Below are 19,843 nucleotides of genomic sequence, written 5' to 3'. Positions count from 1 at the left end.
CATGCTTAAAGCAGCTTTGCCACCTCTATCCTTTCTGCTTGCAAGGGGGCAAACAAGTCTCCCTGCAGATTCTCAGTGGGTTAAGATTTCTCTCAGCAGTTTAAATGATTGTTTCACTGTTCTTAACCAAGGATGAAGTAACAAAAGCAAGTTTCATGTCAACTGTTGTTTAAACAGTTCATGAGAAATAAATGTAAAACTATTTGTAAAAATAAAATAATTTCTCTTGGCTTCAAAGGAAAGAAATGACATGGGATAATTAAACATTAGAGATGACATGGGATAATTATGTAATCTAATGGATTGATGTTTGTGTATTGTAATCTGCTTTATGATCTTTTTGAACAACGATGAAATGTAAATAATCAACTCTTGGGTTGGGGCAACTGTCTAAAATGTTTTCAAATGTTTTCAATGGTTCTAATTTTGGTTCCTGTTTTGTTTTTGTTGGGTTGGTATTGGTTAAATGTTTAGTTGGGGTAGGCAATTATTTTAATTGAGTATAACTAAACTTTTTGTTATCATTATTGGATTCTGTTGATTCGTTGGTTTCTGTTGGTTTGTTTGATGGTTGTATAGGATATTTTGGTTTTTTTTAAAGTTTGATGTTTTGTTGTGTTTTTATATATGTTGTAAGCTGCTCAGAGTGGCTGGGGAAACCCAGCCAGATGGGCGGGATATAAAATTTATTATTATTATTATTATTATTATTATTATTATTAAATCAAATCTGGTATGCTTTCTGTTTCTATTCTTTGGAATAACACTTTGTTACTCTGTACAGTCGTTCCTCTGCTTACGTATCCCTCTGGATACGTAAACTTCGGAATGCAAACGCTCCAAACCCGGAAGTATTTTTCCAGGTTTCGCCGTGTGCGCAAAAGCACTTTATGCGCCGCGTGCATGCGCAGAAGCAGTCCTTCGGTTGCAGATTCCTTGGGATGCAGCAGGATCTCCGGAACAGATCCCGTTTGCAACCGGAGGTACCACTGTACTTGATTCTGTTCCAATTTGAATATGTACCTTCAGTAAAGGAACAATCACTCAATATCAGTTTACATTATTAGGGGACCCAATGACATTTTTGCTCAATTTTTAGCTGCAATACCAGTGCAGCTCTGTGCAACTGTAGCAACCTCTTGGTGGCCCTGGACAAGCTTTTGTGTGCTCAGATTCACCAGATGGATTAGCCTCAATCACGTGCAGCAAGTTGATGCTGAGAAACAGCTCTTGCTGTAGAACAACCATCATGCAGAGCCTGCTGCATGAGGCTCTCCATGGCAATCACATTGTGAGCAGCAGTCCTCCCTTTCAATGGCTACGGCAGACTTGGAGTGAGAATACATTGTGGTGGTGGTGGTGGTAGTTGCTTTGAAACTTTAGGTAACTTTCCCCCAGCCTTTTGGAGTGCAGCTCTAGTTCAGGTAGCATTTTGTGATTCAAGGCACACCGATTAAGCCTTCCAACACTTGTTTCCTCAACCTGTTTTAGGAGTTCGAAAACTAACCACAGTAAAAAGAAAGGTCCTCGTACGCCTAGTCCTCCACCGCCAATACAAGAAGACACGGCACAAGGAAAGAAACATAAGGAGAAACACAAAGCGAAAGAGCGGTTAGAAGAGAACCCAAGGGAGGTGAAAGAGAGAGGCCGTGACTTTGAAAGACACAATAAAGAGAAAAAAGAGAAACAAAGGTATTTTTAATGTTTGTGTATAGTTGTTTGTCTAATTTTGCTACATCTGTAATTCGTAGACTACTAAACACTCAAGGGCTTATGTCCAGCTTGCCACCACTTAAGGCTTTTGATTTGTCGTCTGTTTACCTTTCGCTGATCACATGATACACTACAAGTTTTGGAACTTACTTGTTGCGATCTGAAAGTGAGCAAACGATACCTGAAATCCAGAAATGGAAGGCAGTCTTCAGCAGGGCCCACCTTAGCTAAGTGATGACCATTTGCAGCACATATGGCATCTCTTCCTGGTTCCCTTCTTTATTTACAGTTGGATGGGAATTGAGCTTCACTTGGCTTGTTCATAGTCTCCCATGGCTGCCAAGCTTCGAGAGAGCAGCAAAAATACCAGACCTCGGTCTCATAAGCTAGGATACCACTGTACTGATGACACTAAACCTTGGGTGGTCCACAGTCCACAGGTGGTTGACATAGTGGAACTTGGAGGACCTCAGAGGGAGAACATTTTCAGGAGGTTGCCAGCAGCTACTTAGTGCTGCCATCCCCCAAACAGGATAGCAACTCCATAGATACCTGCCAGGACTAACAGCTCTCACCAGTGCATTATCAAAGGACTGCAGAAAGCTCTGAGAAGGGTGCAAGTTCATCTCTAGCCAAAGACATGCTGACCAAAGCCGCAAGCAGTCTCCATGTTGTTGTTGTTGTTGATGATGATGTTGTTGTTTAGTCATTTAGTCGTGTCCGACTCCTTGTGACGCCATGGACCAGAGCACGCCAGGCACTCCTGTCTTCCACTGCCTCCTGCAGTTTGGTCAAACTCATTTTAGTAGCTTCGAGAACACTGTCCAGCCATCTCGTCCTCTGCCATCCCCTTCTCCTTGTGCCCTCCATCTTTCCCAACATCAGGGTCTTTTCCAGGGAGTCTTCTCTTCTCATGAGGTGGCCAAAGTATTGGAGCCTCAGCTTCACGATCTGCCCTTCCAGTGAGCACTCAGGGCTGATTTCCTTAAGAATGGATCGGTTTGATCTTCTTGCAGTCCATGGGACTCTCAAGAGTCTCCTCCAGCACCAGAATTCAAAAGCATCAATTCTTCGGCGATCAGCCTTCTTGATGGTCCAGCTTTCACTTCCATACATCACTACTGGGAAAACCATAGCTTTAACTATACAGACCTTTGTTGGCAAGGTGATGTCAAGGTGATGTTGTTGATACCATGTACCTATTGCTGTTTGTATATTCCTCAGAGATCCCTCAGAAAGTTCTCATAGACAGAGACGTTCGCCTAGTCCAGAAGAACAGTCTGGTAGTAATTCTTCTCCTTCAAGAGAATATTCTCCTACCACAAGGAGAAGGCAAACATCTTGGGCTCCAGCTAAATCCAGCAGCCATAAACATTCCATTTCGCCATCTTGCAGGTAGAATAATTACTTAAATCTTATATTGAAATACCAAACTTGTGTAGCCCAAGATAATTACTGAAAATGGGACACTTTTACATCTACTAAACCTGGGACATGTTTACCTTTTACTGACCAAGCCACCAAACAGATTGGAATCCTGGGGCTCAGGTGTTCCACCGCTTTTTCACATATTTGATTTAAGTTTCAACCGGGGGATTGTGGGGAAATCCTGTGGCAACTAGGGAGATACATCTCTGCTTGCAGAGTGGTAGCTTTGCATAATAATGTGTGAAGGTGCTTAGGATTGACTCACTCTTGATTATTGATATTAAAATTGATACCTATACACTGTCTAGAAACCTGAAATCTAGAAAAATGTCAACCTTGGTTAACAGTCTAGAAATAACACACATATATATCTTCATATGTGGGATGTTAAATGTACAACAAATTGGTGGTCACACACAATGTGTGGTACATTTGATACTCAAATGGCCCAAGACACCCCAATTTGCAGAAAAGCCTGAAAAAATTATATCTAAAAAGTTTATGCTACAACATGGAGTGTGGAAGGTCCTCTGTCCCCCTTCCTCCAATAGCTAGTTAGGTGCTTTCCATGTTAGCTACAGTATTGGCTAGTGTGATTTGATACACACATGCTCAGTTTTGTTGCCAAAGGTATGCAAGTTCTGGCTCTGTGAACTCCCCAGGTGGTAAAACCATTTAGGATCTATACGGAAGTTGTTTAGCGCTCTTGTGAGAAAAAGCCATGGGATTAGTACAATAGCTTGAGACTAGTCAAACGCTTCTAAAAAGGTCTGAAAATGGAGCGTCATCTCACCCGCTTAGACATGAACTGTACTCCATAATTGTTATATTAACTCCATTCCAGATAGAAGTCTGCAATTTGTTTCTCATGTAGACTCATTGCTAGACAGAATAAAAAATACAGTGGTACCTCTGTTGTCGAATGTAATCCATTCTGGAAGACCGTTCGACTTCCAAAACGTTTGACAATGGAGGCTCAATGGACAGTCCTCAGAATCCATTGAGAAAATGGAGAAACACGCCTCGGAAGCTGTTTGACTTCCGAGGCGCGTTCAAAAACGGAAGCAATTACTTCCGGGTTGGCGGTGTTCGAAAGCCGAAACATTTGGCTTCTGAGACGCTCGAAAACTGAGGTTCCACTGCAGTCCCTATCTGGAACAGAGAATGCAAGCTGTCTGAATGCATCAGCTACGATTTTAGCAAGAAGCTAGCAGCTTAAATATGCCCTAGGTCTCTGCATTATTGGTCATGTTACTCAGGATCAAAGTAGAACATCACATCTGAAATCATATGGTTACATACTATGGTTGTCTTTGGATCTCACATTGATGTTATTATATATTGCATAAAATGACTGTCAGAAAATTACTTGCCTTTCTGAGTCCACAACATTATCATTTTGGTCACAGTGTAAGCTAATTGCAAATTGATGGGCAGCATTGTTATGAATCCCTGCGGCGAATCCCCACGGCGGGGTGCGCTCCCGTTGCTCGGTCCCAGCGCCTGCCAACCTAGCAGTTCGAAAGCACCCCCAGGTGCAAGTAGATAAATAGGGACCGCTTACTAGCGGGAAGGTAAATAGCGTTTCCGTGTGCGGCTCTGGCTCGCCAGAGCAGCGATGTCACGCTGGCCACGTGACCCGGAAGTGTCTCCGGACAGCGCTGGCCCCCGGCCTCTTGAGTGAGATGGGTGCACAACCCTAGAGTCTGTCAAGACTGGCCCGTACGGGCAGGGGTACCTTTACCTTTTATTGTTATGAAATTATCTGTAAATATTCTTTCGTGATCAGAGAAAAATATTTTGTAAATTTAGGCTAGTTGTATTGGATTCATTTTCATCAGTTGAAAAGGTGTTGTATAAGGCTCAGGATGTTCATTCCACAGTCCCCCCCCCCCCCCCCGATTTTTGTGTCTGCAGGTCTGCCTCACCACCAACTCAGCACCATTCTCCCGTGTCCTCAAGACATCACTCTTCCTCATCTCAGTCAGGTTCTTCTATTCAGAGACGTTCTCCTTCGCCACGTCACAAAAGAACTCCTTCTCCCTCTTACAAAAGGACCGCTTCCCCACCTGTAGGCCGTTCCTCGTCTCCTTATCCTCACCGAACCTCACCTTCTCAGCAAAAGCAGACACCTTCAAGGCATCGTTCACCAGTGCGGGAGAGAAGCCGGCATGATCGTGAACGGATTTCACAGTCGCATGATCGTGAACGGATTTCACAGTCACATGATCGACGCCACGAAAGGAGGGATGGTAGGAATAGGGATAAGAATAAAAGCAAACTTTTTATTTGTAATCTGTAAGAACAGTTTTTTAAAGTTACAAGAGGCCAGGGATTATTTCTCCCAAGAGTTGTTAAACTCAAATATCGAATTGCTGGCTGCTGTCTTAACTACAAAAGACATCATTACTAGCATCATCAAGCTTATTGAGAAAAGTTAATAGGGTTGTTGATCTAACTCATGTCCTGGGAGTTAATAATAAACCATTAGTAAATCTTTTAGAATAAAAGAGCTTGCTGGGGAAGAAAATGAATATGCTGCTGCAAAGAGAAGTTACTGCTCATCACCTTTCTAGAATTATTTGAGGGTGTTAACAACCGTGTGATCAGTGAACATTGTATACCCTGATTTTTCAAAGGCCCTTGGCAACTCTTGTCTCTGTGCAAAAACGCCTGTGGAAATTCAGTAGGAATGCCATAAATGGAAAGCACTTTTTTATTATTGATAACTGGTTAAAGATAGGAGGCTGATGGGTCTAAATTAGTCACATTGGTGAAAGCCTGAGCAGATTCAGAATGACTTCTCTGAAGTGGCACAAGAGTAGAATGGCAGAGGAGAAGCAGGATGAGTGCAAAATGATAAAACAAAAACAAAACTTTGTACAAATCAGCAATCTTTGGAAACCATAATGTAAAATTGCTGTGAGCAGAGCTCAGTATGTTGCAGGATTAGGGAGATGGAATGCAATATTCTTTGTTTTTAAGTATGTTTAAAATGTGTTTTGCCACAACAGCCTGATTGATTGCATTAGATTTATATCAAGCTTTGCCTGGAGTATTGAACAAAATACACATTAGCCCCCTCCAAAAGAGAGGGAGAGAGTTTGTGTGACTTTTCGTTTAAGAAGCATAGGTGTCTTAAGGCATTGAATGGGTACCACCATCACCCTTTAAAAATGTCACTCTGCTTCCAGCGTTTCTTGTAGTTTTAATAGATTGCAGTTTAATATTAGGACTGTTTGTGTAATTGACTGTTCAACTGCAGGTGTGCTAAATTCACTTTCAGAGACGAGAGGAAAAAGGGGAAGAGAGAGAGACACTCGAGAGGAACGTGACTATGACCAAGAACAGAGCGCTCCCCGGGATCACAGAGACGATCGAGAATCGAGGGATGGGCGGGACGGGCGGGACCGGAGGGAAACCAGGGATAACAGAGACCGTAGGGATTTAAGAGAATCTCGAGACACTCGAGACTCACGGGACACGAGGGGCTGTAGCAGAGACAATAAAGAAGGTCGCGATCAGAGAGACCTGCGTTCTGCACGGGACACCCATGACTACAGAGACCGCGAGTGCCGAGACTCCCACAAAAAGGAAGAGCAGTATTTGGAGGAATCACGTAGCTACGGAAGAAGCCATGGCAGAGAAGAGAGCTCTCGTTCCGAAACGAGGACAGACTCGAGAAGTGAGAGTAGAAATGAATCTAGAACCTCTGGAAGAAGTAGAGGAAGAGGACCTGAATTATCGGACAAAGGTATAATAAATGAAATGCTGGTTTTTTTGTTGCATGATTCAGAGGCAAATTTCATTACAGTTGAACTGTTTTCCTTCACTAAATCTCCTTTCACCATTAAAATCCTGTCGGCCTTCTGCCCCACTTACAAACTACAGACACCATCCTGTTTAATTTATCTGCAACCTTGTGGGTATTCCAAAGAGTTATGAAATACTAAGGAGCAGATGGGTAATGGGAAGGTAGAAATCCACTTGATTGTTGCCTTTTTAATAAGCATTTGCTTTTATGTGTTAAGAGATCTAATATTAGACTGTATTTTTCTACATCGCCACTCCGATCCGTTCCACCTCTGCTTCACGAGATTGCCCCAGATTTCTTACCCAGCAGGTAAACTATCAAGTTTAGGGGATACAATTTTAATTCACCAGTGAACCTACTGAGAAAATAACAGTCTGATAGTGAAATTCAACAGGGTTGTCCCACTTGTGCAGCAGACTTCCGCTCATGTAAATAGGATTGTCCTGCAATCTCCTCCCTCCTCTCCTGTCCTGGACTCCAGATCCATTTCAGAGAGTTACAAGACACTTCAGCATATTTAGAGAGTCACAGGAGGCTACAGTGCAAGGAGAGGAAGGGGAAGTAACTGCTGAGTCCGCCGGCACAACACTGGCTCTCTCCATACATGTATTTTTAAGTTAAAACTAATTATATACATTTTTAGATTATGAAAAAAGGTTTTCGCGATCCTGTAACCTTTCAGCACGGCAGCAGCCCATCTCCCTGTGCTTTTCTACATGTCTGTTTTCATTAGGTAGTCGAGGAGCAAGGGGATCTCAGGTCGACAGCCACAACACCAGCAGCAGCTACCACGACAGCTGGGAATCTCGGAGCAGTTATCCCGACAGGGATCGCTACGAAAACCGTGAGCACACGAGGGATTCTTCCTTTGAAAGAAGGCATGGGGAAAGGGACAAGCGCGACAACAGAGAGAGAGGTAGGCGCTGTTTATACTTGTATCAGCAAGTAGCTGAAGCAGAACAGTTTTCTAAGGACAGTTATGCAGGGGGGAGAGTGATTGTTAACAATTGAATAAAGAGGGAAATGGGCTCCCTGCATGAAAGAAAGACAGGTAGAAAGGGTCTCCCCAGGGTGAGAGACTGGGAGAAGAAGTAGGCTCCCAGGTGGAAGAATCTATCACCTCTGAATAATAATAATAATAATAATAATAATAATAATAATAATAATAATAATAATAATTTATTATTTATACCCCGCCCTCCCCAGCCAAGGCCGGGCTAACAAGCAATAATAAAAACAAGTTGAATGAATACAACTTAAAAACAAGATTAAAATGCAACATTAAAATAATGAAACATTAAAATATTAAAATGCAGCCTCATCACAGGAGGAGAAAGGAAAAAGGAATAGGAAAGAGGGGGAGGGAGGGAATCAAATTGGCTCCAAGCCAGAGGCCAGGCGGAACAACTCTGTCTTACAGGCCCTGCGGAAAGAAATCAGATCCTGCAGGGCCCTGGTCTCATGAGGCAGAGCGTTCCACCAGGCCGGAGCCAGTGTTGAGAAGGCCCTGGCTCTGGTTGAGGCTAATCTAACTTCCTTAGGGCCCGGGACCTCTAGGGTGTTGCTATTTATGGACCTTGAGGCTCTCCGTTGAGCTTACCGGGAGAGGTGGTCCCGTAGGTACGAGGGTCCTAGGCCGTGAAGGGATAAATGTGGATAAATGACAGGGTATACATGATAGAAATATGCTGAAGGGCCTTACAGGTATTTTCCCCCCTCTTTCCTCTTGCTTTTTTAATATTCTTATTCTGTAGATTAGTTTGATTTTTACTGTATTTTATCTTGAAAATTGTTAATAAAACATTTTGGGGTGGGGGGGGGTGGGAGAAGGAAATGGACTGACTGTGGTCCTGCTACTTCAGCGAACATAGTAGTTGTTAACTAGTTTGGTAACTTGGGCCAATATTAGAAGCCCAAAGTATTAGAAGCACCACCATTTGGCTGATCAGTGGTGCCTGCAAATCCCATGTCAGGTGTAGGGCAGATGTAGGGCACTTTTGGCTTGGCCAAAGCTCCCTTATGTGTCCAGTGGGGAGGCCTGCCAAACACATGGGCTGTAGCTTCCCTTCTGCAGGAATACACAAATATTTAGCTGGATGTTGAAGTCTGTCCGTTTATGCAGGGAAACGAAACCTGTTTTATCATTTCAGATCCGAGACCAAGCTCGCCAGTACGACACCAGGGAAGGAACGATGACGTCGAACGTGATGAAAGATTAGAAGAGCGAAGGGGAGATAGGGGTGAAGACCGAAGAGATGAAAGACAGAGGGAGAGGGAGAGAGAGCGCGAACGCGAGCGAGAAAGGGAGCGCGAGAGAGAAGCTGAGCGTGAACGTGCCCGTGAGCGAGAGCGCGAGAGAGAAAGGGATAATAAAGACAGGGAACGGGACAGGGATCACGACAGAGAAAGAGAGCGGGAGAGGGAAAGAGAGAGGGAGCGAGAACGGGAGCGGGAAAGGGAAAGGGAACGAGAGCGTGAACGAGAGAGAGGGCGTGAAAGAGAGAAGGAAAGGGAGCGCCAGAGAGAGTGGGAGGACAAGGAGAGAGGAAGAGAAGAACGCAGAGACAAGAGAGAAGACATCCGGGAAGAAAGGGCCACACGAGATAGTCGCGAAGAGAGGAAGTCAAAGTAAGTTTGGTTTTTAAAAGAAAATGAACTGATATTTAGAATGGCCAGTTTGGCAGCACCAGACGGCAAAAGGGCTAAATGCCTCTATGGTTAGGCCTGCAAAAGGATAATTGATTGGGGATACATTGAAGGTTCATATGCCATATGGTAAAAAAAAAATTTTTTAAAGAAGACTAGCGCACACTTTACTGATCCCTTGTAAAATTTTGATTTCATACTCATAGAATGGTATAGTTGGAAGGGACCCCCATAGGTCATCTCGCTACAATTTGTTACAGTTCTGTTTGTTTTTATGGTGAAAGATGAGAGATTTCTTAGAAGTGCATAAAATTTGATTGCGTTTTTTTGGCCTGATATAGAAAACGTCACAGAAATGAAAGTAGCCCCAGCCCTCGTAAATCACCTAAGCGCCGCCGTGAGCATTCACCTGACAGCGATGCCTATAACAGTGGAGAAGACCAGAGTAAGTAAAAGCATGCAGTCCCCATGCTAGATGCAGATTAGAAGTAATTGCTTTCATTTCACAAGCTGAGATAGCAAAGGATGACTTGTTTGTATATGTGTTTGTATGTCTGTATGTGTTTTATTTCTGAGTTGTGTGTGCAAGGCTATCATTTTTGCAGAGATTTGGTTTCTTAAGTGAAGCACTTATCTTGCATTTTGCATTTCAAAGTCCGTCCTATTTCTGATACTTACCTTCCCCTGCCCATTTTAGAGGCATTTTACCATGATCATAAAGATGTGAAAATGCCAGAGCATTTGCAGATTAGCTAAAAACATGAGTGGAACTTGAAAAAACAATGAAGGCTGAGTTAATTAACAGTGGCTACTAACATGTCAGTCTGCAAGTTCTCCTTGACTGTTGGCTGTGCGAGCACAAAACTCCAAAAATTAGAATTTAATCTAATTTACCATGTTTATTTTACTTGTATTTAGTAAACAGAGCTAATAATTTTGAAACTGCCAACTTTCCTCATGCTGTAATTGCAATTCTTATCCATTCATTGCGAATTAGATTCTGAAAAAGAAAATGCTATAGTTTAAAATGTTAGAAACATTTTCACCAAAAGTACATCACTGATGTGTAGTCTGGCCAAAGATATTCTAGAGTATCCTTCTTTACTTTCAGGTGGTATTTATAGGATAAGGAAATAGTTTATATGTATTGATGGCAGTTTTCTTATGAGCATCTTTCATGTCAAATGTGTTTGTGGGTTTTTTTTTTAAAAAATGGGCATTTAAAAATGTAACTGGCAACGGACGTACAAGGAATTCTGTCCCTTAATGTTGGATATGTGCAGACCACTTAGTTGTGACCTAAGCGAGACAATCAGATGTAAGGGCCTGTTCAGAAAAGAAGTGTCATGACATATTTTTCATCTTTCACAGACGAAAAACGCAGATTACTGAGTCAGGTTGTACGACCTCAGGAATCGCGCTCACTTAGTCCTACACACCTTTCAGAAGACAAGCAGAGCCGGTGGAAAGACAGCGACCGAAAGCCGGAGAGAAAGGACAGCTCCAGACACTATGAGGAAAGTGATTTCAAGGAGCGGAGTTCTTCTTCTGGGGACAAGCAGCGAGAGCAGCGGGAGACCAACGAAAGTTCAAGGAGCCGGGTGCAAGAAATCATAAGCAACCGGGCTTCTGAAGAACGAGAGGCTGCTGACCATGCGCATGAAGATAAGAAAAAAGTTAAAATACAGAAAAAGGCCACAAAGAAGAAGAAAGAAGATGACGTCGCGCTGGAGCGCTTTGTTAGCGAGCCAGCTCCAGAGAAAGCCCAGGTCTTTTCTCCCAAGAAAGCGCAGAAAAAGAAGAGCACTGAAAAGAAGCGCAAAAGATCGAAAGGAGATTCGGAGGCTTCTGATGAGGACAGCGGCCCACACCAGAAAAAGAAAAAAGGCCCAAGGACACCACCAGTAACCACCAGAGAGGAGCTGGTGGAAGCAGTGCCTGAGAAATCTGTGGTTGTAGAAGCCGCGCCCAAGAGAGAGGACACAACGTTTAGCGACTGGTCGGATGAGGACGTTCCAGAGCGTGGGGAAAGTATTCTGGAGAGGAGTTCGGAGGAGCCCCACAGAACTAGCCATCGCGCAAGGACTGAAGCTGTGGAGCCCCCTCACGTGGTTGAGGAGCCCCCTCACCATAAACCTACTGAGGAGAAGAGAAGCAGCAGTCTTTGTAGCAATCGGAGCCGTACCTCCAGTCGACTTCGCTCACCCTCCAATGATTCTGCGCATCGTAGCGGAGATGACCAGGCCGGCCTTAAGAAGATCCTACATAGCAGCGCTAGCGACAGAGAGAGAGAAAGGAGGTGTCTGGAAATTGCCGGAGAGCGGAAGTCGAGAATTGATCAACTAAAACGAGGGGTTCCCAGCCGCAGCACCTCTTCAGGTAGTTCCACTTGTGTTTCTCTGCTTGCGCAAGCTGCCTCTGCCTGCTTTTTCCTCAGATTCTCATAATACCTCAGACCTTTGCTAAGCATCAGCCAACACCAGGGAGAGGCTGCAATGGGGAGAGGATCAGGAAAGTTGCTGGCTTCCACTTACCCAAGTGTTGTATAAAACAATTCCTCTTGTGAGCCAGTGTGGTGTAGTGGTTAAGAACGGTAGACTCGTAATCTGGGGAACCGGGTTCGCGTCTCTGCTCCTCCACATGCAGCTTCTGGGTGACCTTGGGCCAGTCACACTTCTCTCTGAAGTCTCTCAGGCCCACTCACCTCACAGAGTGTTTGCTGTGGGGGAGGAAGGGAAAGGAGAATGTTAGCCACTTTGAGACTCCTTTGGGTAGTGATAAAGCGGGATATCAAATCCAAACTCCTCTTCTTCTTCATTGAAGGTTGGTTGTTGGTTTATTATTTTCCTGATGCTACACCATCTTTAAATTTTGAAATTGATTTGTAGACTTCGTTATTGTCTTCATTAATAGCGTGAATTTGGACTCAAGTAGCCCCCATGGCGGCTTTCAGTTTAAAATGGCATATAAAACAATAAACAAACCATGATGCCTTTTCTAACCATGGAACATCTTTAGATGTTCAATGCCAACTGCTTAGATCCTTAGTAGCGTCACCTTTGCCTGTATTCTAAGGCGGTCCTATCACAAATATATTCTGCCCTTGCTGGTTGGGGATAAACATTTCATTTTGACAAAATGTGGGAAGGTGTAAAGGTGCATCTTCAGAGCAGAAGCATCCAAACCTTCTGCTTTCCAGGAACCCTTCCCAGATTGACTCATTTGCTGAGGGAGTTTTTCCTGTCTGCCAAAGAAACCTAGAGAATGGTAGGGGTGGGAGTCTGGGCACATAGGATCATACCCTAGTTTGTAAAGCAGCACTTAAACCACAGTTTCCTAGTGTGGACATCAAGGGAAACCATGTTCTAACAAACCAGAATATCAGCTTCAAAGGGGAAGAGCAAGAAGAGAGCTGGCGGAACATGGCTTCTTCTCAGCCAAGCTCTGTTAGGTGTGTAGTCCACGTACAACATAATCATGCACCTGCTTAACACTTTTATCCAGATCGACAGGATTCAAGGAGCCACAGTTCCAGGCGAAGTTCTCCTGAATCGGATCGCCAAGGTCATTCCAGATCTGGGTCCTTTGACAGCAGGGAAAGGGTGCAGGAGAGAGACAGGCATGAGCACGATCGTGAACGGGAACGACGAGAGGCGAGGCAGAGAGATTGGGACCGAGATACAGCCAAAGACTGGTTAAGGAACAGAGAGCGGGACAGAATTCGCGAACGAGAGAGACAGCGAGAAAAGCGAAGGGATACAGATCGTGAAAAGGAGAGGCTACTCCTGGAGAATCCTGAGAGAGATCGAGGTGCCAATATTTCCTCTCAAGCAGAGCTATCCAAGCACAGTGAAACAAAACCGGGCAAGGAGCATCCAGAATTTGAGGTGATCTATTTGGACTCTACCTCCCTCGAGAAGGAAAGGCTAGATAAAGACTTGGGACCTTTGCAAGGATTCGAAGATGGGGTTGAAGCTGAGAAAGTGGAACATTTAGAAGGTGATGTATTATTGGTCTGTTTTTGCTGTCCAAATACCTGAATGAATCTTCTTGATGGAGAATTGAGTGTTTCATCATCTTCTTGTTTGAGGGTTCTGATCTTGGGTCCACTTCACAACACCATCTCAGCAGTGTAGCCAGAGCTCTGAACAGTGTAGATGCCTCTAGAAGAGTGTGTTTGACTCTTCTTCCATGACTTCCAATGCAAATCATTCTCATTCATTCTCACACACAGTTGCTCTAATAGGGTTGGGTAGGGACATGGACATTCTGTGCATCCTCTGTGCCCTGCCTCTTAGAGCCAATTGCAGTGAGGAGTTTATGCCAAGGGAAAGAGACAGGAGGAAAAGGTTGCAACATATTTCTCCCCAAACACTGTTTCCCTGCTAACAAGAACAGTAAGGTAAAGGTAAAGGGACCCCTGACCATTAGGTCCAGTCATGACCAACTCTGGAGTTGTGGCGCTCATCTCGCTTTACTGACCAGCATGACTAAGCCACTTCTAGCAAACCAGAGCAGTGCACGGAAACGCCGTTTACCTTCCCGCCAGAGCGGTACCTATTTATCTGCTTGCACTTTGACGTGCTTTCAAACTGCTAGGTTGGCAGGAGCAGGGACCGAGCAAGAGGAGCTCACCCTGTCGCGGGGATTCGAACCGCCAACCTTCTGATCAGCAAGTCCTAGGCTCTGTTGTTTAACCCACAGCGCCACCTGTGTCCCTAACAAGAACAGTAGGAGATCCTAATCTCATCTCCTGCAGCATGTTCAGTTGGCGCTTAAAATGACAACAATAGTGTGTATTTAGTATGGAAAGTTTCTTGTTAAAACTCTTAACCAACTGGGTTTTAAAAAGTCTTCCCAAATATAATATGCAGCTCACATTTGGTTTGGATCCAAAAACTGCTATCTGCTCACACAGAGGGGTGATCTCTGTTTTTAGCCCTTTGTGCTTCAGCCACCCACATCCTATGCCATTTCAAAGAGGGGCCCAAGACTCTGTAGCATTTGCGGGGGGGGGGGGGGGGGGATAGGCAGCTTTAGTGGGATCACTCTTCTATAAATTGAACTGGACTCTGACATTAGGATCCAAGCCACAGAAGGTCTGCATTTCATTGATGTTGGTATTGGTGAGCTTGAAAGTTCAAATAGATATCTTTTGGCACTGTTCTGTAGGTGGAGATGATGAAGTCAAAGTAGATGATATGCAGTCAATGGGATCCGGTGCCGGAGAATATGAGCCAATTAGTGATGACGAACTGGATGAAATTTTGGCTGGTGATGCTGAAAAGAGGGAGGATCAACAGGACGAGGAGAAGATGCCAGGTGAGTTTTAGCAATCATTTTTTATGTCAGGTCTGTGTGAATTGAAATAAATTCAACCCTTTTGTTTTATGTCTACACAGCTTCCCTGTAAAGATAATCTGTACTCTGCAGCCTGCCTAATTTGTACACATTAAATGAATGGCCTTCATTTTGTGATTTTGCTTAATTCCACTTCTGTTAGTCATGGGAAAGGGAAGAGAAATTTTCCTCTTCTCTTAAGTTTTGTATCCCATCAAAATAACAGAATAACATATCAGTTTCTGGTTTGTAAACAGTGTGTAAAGTACAGCTTCCTGGTCCAGATCATGGGAAACCATAGTTTTAAGAAGTCATGACTTCAGCACCAAAGCTGGGAACATGATGGGAGGGGAAAGGAAAGGAGCCGTTGTGGCGTAGTGGTTAGAGTATTGGACTAGGACCTTTAAGAGCAAGGTTTGAATCCCCACTCAGCCATGAAGCTCACTGGGTGACTTTGGTCCAGTCACCATCTCCTACCTCACAGGGTTGTTGCTAGGATCAAACGTGGAGGAGAACCATATACACCACCTTGAGATCCTTGGAAGGTAAAGCTGGTGTATAAATGTAATGAATAAATATGGATGCAGGACTTGTTCCCAGTCTAATAAACCATCACTGGTTGTGATGTCTGAACCCAGCCACATCCCACTTGAGCCAGTCACTGCCTCTCCTCCTAATCTGCATCACAGGGTTGCTGTAGAGATGATGAGGGGTAAAACTCTGTATGCCACCTTGAGCTCCTTGGAGAAAAGATGGGCTATAAATGCAACCAATAAAATAATAAGAAATAGGCTTAATAGCCAAGTGACTTGGAAAGAGATAAAAATGTGCTATGATATTTTTTAAAAAACCCAATCTTTACTGTTTAACTTCTGTCCAATTATTAAGTCTTGCCTGAGCCAGAATGAAGAAAAGTCTCTCTCAATGTTTCTCATCAAGGAAGAAACTCAAGAGATTCCTCTCTTCTTCTCCTCCTCCTCCATCCCCCTTTGCTATAGAGTAGCTGGCAACTGTCACTTACCGTATTTTCCGCTCCATAAGACGCACCTAGTTTTTAGAGGAGGAAAGTGGAAAAGCCCCGTTTTTGGGGGGATCAGCTCACAGTTCTGTAGCTTCTTTAGGAAAGGAAAGGGAGCTGTTTCTACAGTTTCCAGACAGATAATCTAATCAGCCAGTCACATGTCGCTGGGGGGAAAAAACAGCCTCTGCCTGCAGACCATTCAGCAATGGAGGCCTGGGCAAGGGGGCGGGGCTGGAAAGGGAGCCAGCGATTGACCACACATTTGCTACATAAGACACACAGACATTCCCCCTTCCTTTTTAGGAGGAAAAAAGTGCATCTTATGGAGCGAAAAATACGGTAGTTTATTCAGAAATAGATGTGCTGTGAATTCCAGATTTCTAGCCATTTAAATGACTGTGGTATCCATTGTATGGTAATAAGTGAGAGACCATAATTTTTTTCAGCACTGCCTTATATGTACTGTTGAGCAGAGGAATAACTTCTTTTTTGTGTGTGTTTTCAGATCCTGTGGATGTAATAGATGTAGACTGGTCTAGTCTAATGCCAAAGCAGCCCAAAGAGCCGCGAGAGCCTGGAGCTGCTCTTCTGAAATTTACTCCCGGCGCTGTTATGTTGAGAGTCGGCATTTCCAAACAACTCGCTGGCCCTTCACTCTTCACCAAAATTAAAGAAACATGCCAGAGAACAATAGAGAAACCTAAAGGTAATAATTGGCTTGCCGGATCTGTCCAATTGAAGCTAGAAAAACATCCAAGGATTTTGTTAGTTTTGTATAGGTAAAGGTAAAGGGACCCCTGACCGTTAGGTCCAGTCGTGACCGACTCTGGGGTTGCACCGCTCATCTCGCTTTATTGGCCGAAGGAGCCGGTGTACAGCTTCCAGGTCACATGGCCAGCATGACTAAGCTGCTTCTGGCGAACCAGAGCAGCGCACGGAAACGCTGTTTACCTTCCCGCCAGAGCGGTACCTATTTATCTACTTGCACTTTGACGTGCTTTCAAACTGCTAGGTTGGCAGGAGCAGGGACCGAGCAACGGGAGCTCACCCCGTCGCGGGGATTCGAACCACCGACCTTCTGATCGGCAAGTCCTAGGCTCTGTGGTTTAACCCACAGCGCCACCCGCATCCTTAGTTTTGTATGGGCTGTATCAAATCCGCGTCCTTAGTTTTGTATAGGCTGTATCAAATCAGCCGTTTGAAGTGTCCATTCAAGTAGCAACATGCCCAATAAGTATGACGTGCGTAAGGGGATTTGTGTATGTGTTGCTGCTCCGTTGAAATATTGAAATGTTGCACACAAACCATCCAAGATCCTTGAAAGTGATATGGAAGGTAATATTTACTCTCACTATAAAGTATCCCCAAGTGCAACACTTTAATTTTCTGTCTAGGAGTGAAAAGCCACCGTTCACTTAGCTGAGGGGGAAATAAAGGATCAGAGAAACTCTTGGGGTGTGGGCCAAACATAAGTTACCGTAGTCTCCTGATGACCCTAGTAATCAAATTTGGTGCTCCATCATTCACTTTAGTTACACACACTCTTCTCTTGACATAGTACAGCTGTATATTGGTGTCTTATCCATCATTTTACCAACGTTTTCTTAATATTATATTCTTTATGTTGCTTTTCTGTAGATGCCGAGAACTTATTTGAGCATGAATTTGGGGCCCTGAACATGGCTGCCCTGCTGCGAAAGGAAGAGCGATCTGGCCTGCTGTGTAATCTTGGTCCCTGTTGCAAGGCCCTGTGCTTTAGGAGAGACTCCGCAATCCGCAAGCAGCTAGTCAAAAATGAAAAGGCAAGTGCACCTAACAGGCCACCGCATCACAAACACATTTTAAACACTCAGTAATTGCAAAGCGACTTGATCTTTTAACTTTGAGACTTGTTTCTATGGAATCATCTTTATATGCATCTAAACCAACCTGACGTACCCTTCCCTTGTTTCGTAAGCCACCTAAGTTAGGTTTCTTCTGCAAATGGGTTTGGTACTTGTCCAGATACCATTTTTTTTCCTTTTAAAAAGTGGTAGAAATTTACCGTATTTTTTGCTCTATAAGACTCACTTTTTCCCTCCTAAAAAGTAAGGGGAAATGTGTGTACGTCTTATGGAGTGAATGCAGGCTGCGCAGCTATCCCAGAAGCCAGAACAGCAAGAGGGATCACTGCTTTCACTGCGCAGCGATCCCTCTTGCTGTTCTGGCTTCTGGGATTCAGAATATTTTTTTTCTTGTTTTCCTCCTCCAAAAACTAGGTGCATCTTGTGGTCTGGTGCGTCTTATAGAGCGAAAAATACGGTAATTAATGACTGAACACTAGAGGCTTTTAAGACCTGATGACTTCTCACTTTAGTGGCTGTTTTAAGATGCTCTTCTCCCCTGAAATAATTCTAGATACCTGTGGAAATTATCATTTTCCAGACATACTGCTAAATGTTCTTCCGATAAACCAGGCACTGTTCATTAGCACTAGTTGTGTAGCATCTTTAAGTTCATAGAGTGACAGTGTCTGAACCCACCATGCAGCTGTGACTAACTTGGCAATTGTTCTCCATTCAAACAGGGCACAACCAAACAAACCTACACAAATCCTCCAGTAGTAGACAACGAGTTACTGCGGTTGAGTCTACGGTTGTTTAAACGCAAGACTGTTCGCCAAGTTTCTGGACAAGAAAAGACAGAGGACACTAAGCTTCCACAACCGTATATCCCAGAAATCTGCATGTCCTGAGCTGGTCAGTGTCTCTGGCCTTTTCACTGTTTGATAATAGTTGATGTTTCCATCTTTATTCCTGTGAAGATGTATGTTTGTGCTAGAAGAGGAAAACACTTTCCATACGTACAGTGTGCATTACGAGATGGGATAACAAAGAAGGTTGTTTGTACAACAGTTCGAAGACCTTTCTGTTTGGTTCACTGCATGTTTTTAGTACATCTAACAACAGATCTTATTTAAGAACTCACTTGTATTTAAGTGTGTGAAGATGTCCATTTTTGGAGACTTGTTTTGTCACCTGCTATTAAATTTTTAAGAAAAAACATGAGATTTTTTAAAAAGGCTTGTGTATAAAGTTTCTTCTGCAAAATTTTCTTATCAATGAGGTTTTTTACATTTAGTGCAAAGCTGTGCCTCGTTTAGCATTCATGTCAAAAATACAACCACATAAAGTCTTGTTTTCTCAATGTGTGAACATTGTACTGTTACCTTCATTTTTGGCTAGCATAATTTAGCTTCAGCAACACAGAAGCTAATAATGTGGTAGCTCTTTTTACAGATGAATGCGTTGCTTTTATAACCGTTGCTTCTGTCTTCCTAAGTGCAAACACTTCCCCAACCAAAGGTAAATTGTTTGCTTGGCTAGTAAGAGACACACCTGTTCCAAGGAACAAGGGTTGAGTAAGAAATAACCCCTTGCTTCAGAATACTCGAAGTACAATGTAGATTTACCTGAGAATAACAATTCCCATATAATGAAATTAGTTATATACTAAAAATAGAGAAATACATCTCCGCAAAACAGTCTAAAAGGGGGAACCCTGTTCTACTGAAGTGAATGGAAACATTCAGAATGATTATATGGGATCAAGGGTGCAGTACAGATGTAACCTCCTTTGTGGGGTTTAAGTTAAATCACATGGAGTTGTTGCTTATGACTACGTCTCCCTATTTTGCTGGCTGAAGTGCTGATGTCTTAGGTTTTAGCAGTACATACCAACATTACCAACATGGGGACGCGGGTGGCGCTGTGGGTTAAACCACAGAGCCAAGGACTTGCTGATCAGAAGGTTGGCGGTTCGAATCCCCGCGACGGGGTGAGCTCCCATTTCTTGGTCCCTGCTTCTGCCAACCTAGCAGTTCGAAAGCACGTCACAGTGCA

General features: G+C 43.8%; 1 protein-coding gene across 7 annotated transcripts in view; it reads left to right on the top strand.

The window, feature by feature from the left end:
• Positions 1-19,152, top strand: part of ZC3H13 (zinc finger CCCH-type containing 13) — a 49,897-nt gene extending 30,745 nt beyond the window's left edge. For 6 of the 7 annotated variants that reach the window (XM_077926489.1, XM_077926488.1, XM_077926493.1 and 3 more), the window contains 13 exons: positions 1,492-1,692; positions 2,938-3,108; positions 5,059-5,393; positions 6,428-6,895; positions 7,689-7,871; positions 9,106-9,583; positions 9,943-10,046; positions 10,973-11,980; positions 13,106-13,600; positions 14,774-14,923; positions 16,468-16,668; positions 17,601-17,764; positions 18,529-19,152. In XM_077926489.1, coding sequence (XP_077782615.1) covers positions 1,492-1,692; positions 2,938-3,108; positions 5,059-5,393; positions 6,428-6,895; positions 7,689-7,871; positions 9,106-9,583; positions 9,943-10,046; positions 10,973-11,980; positions 13,106-13,600; positions 14,774-14,923; positions 16,468-16,668; positions 17,601-17,764; positions 18,529-18,696 — 4,126 coding nt within the window. In that variant the 3' untranslated portion in view covers positions 18,697-19,152. The remainder of the gene's footprint in view (positions 1-1,491; positions 1,693-2,937; positions 3,109-5,058; positions 5,394-6,427; positions 6,896-7,688; positions 7,872-9,105; positions 9,584-9,942; positions 10,047-10,972; positions 11,981-13,105; positions 13,601-14,773; positions 14,924-16,467; positions 16,669-17,600; positions 17,765-18,528) is intronic. The other variant, XM_077926490.1, reaches the window with a different exon arrangement.
• The last annotated feature ends 691 nt before the right edge of the window (positions 19,153-19,843 follow it).

Source organism: Podarcis muralis, chromosome 3, assembly GCF_964188315.1.
Source record: "Podarcis muralis chromosome 3, rPodMur119.hap1.1, whole genome shotgun sequence".
NCBI lineage: Eukaryota > Metazoa > Chordata > Lepidosauria > Squamata > Lacertidae > Podarcis > Podarcis muralis.
The sequence above is the reverse complement of the archived record's forward strand: the minus strand, read 5'-3'. Positions and strand labels throughout refer to the sequence as shown.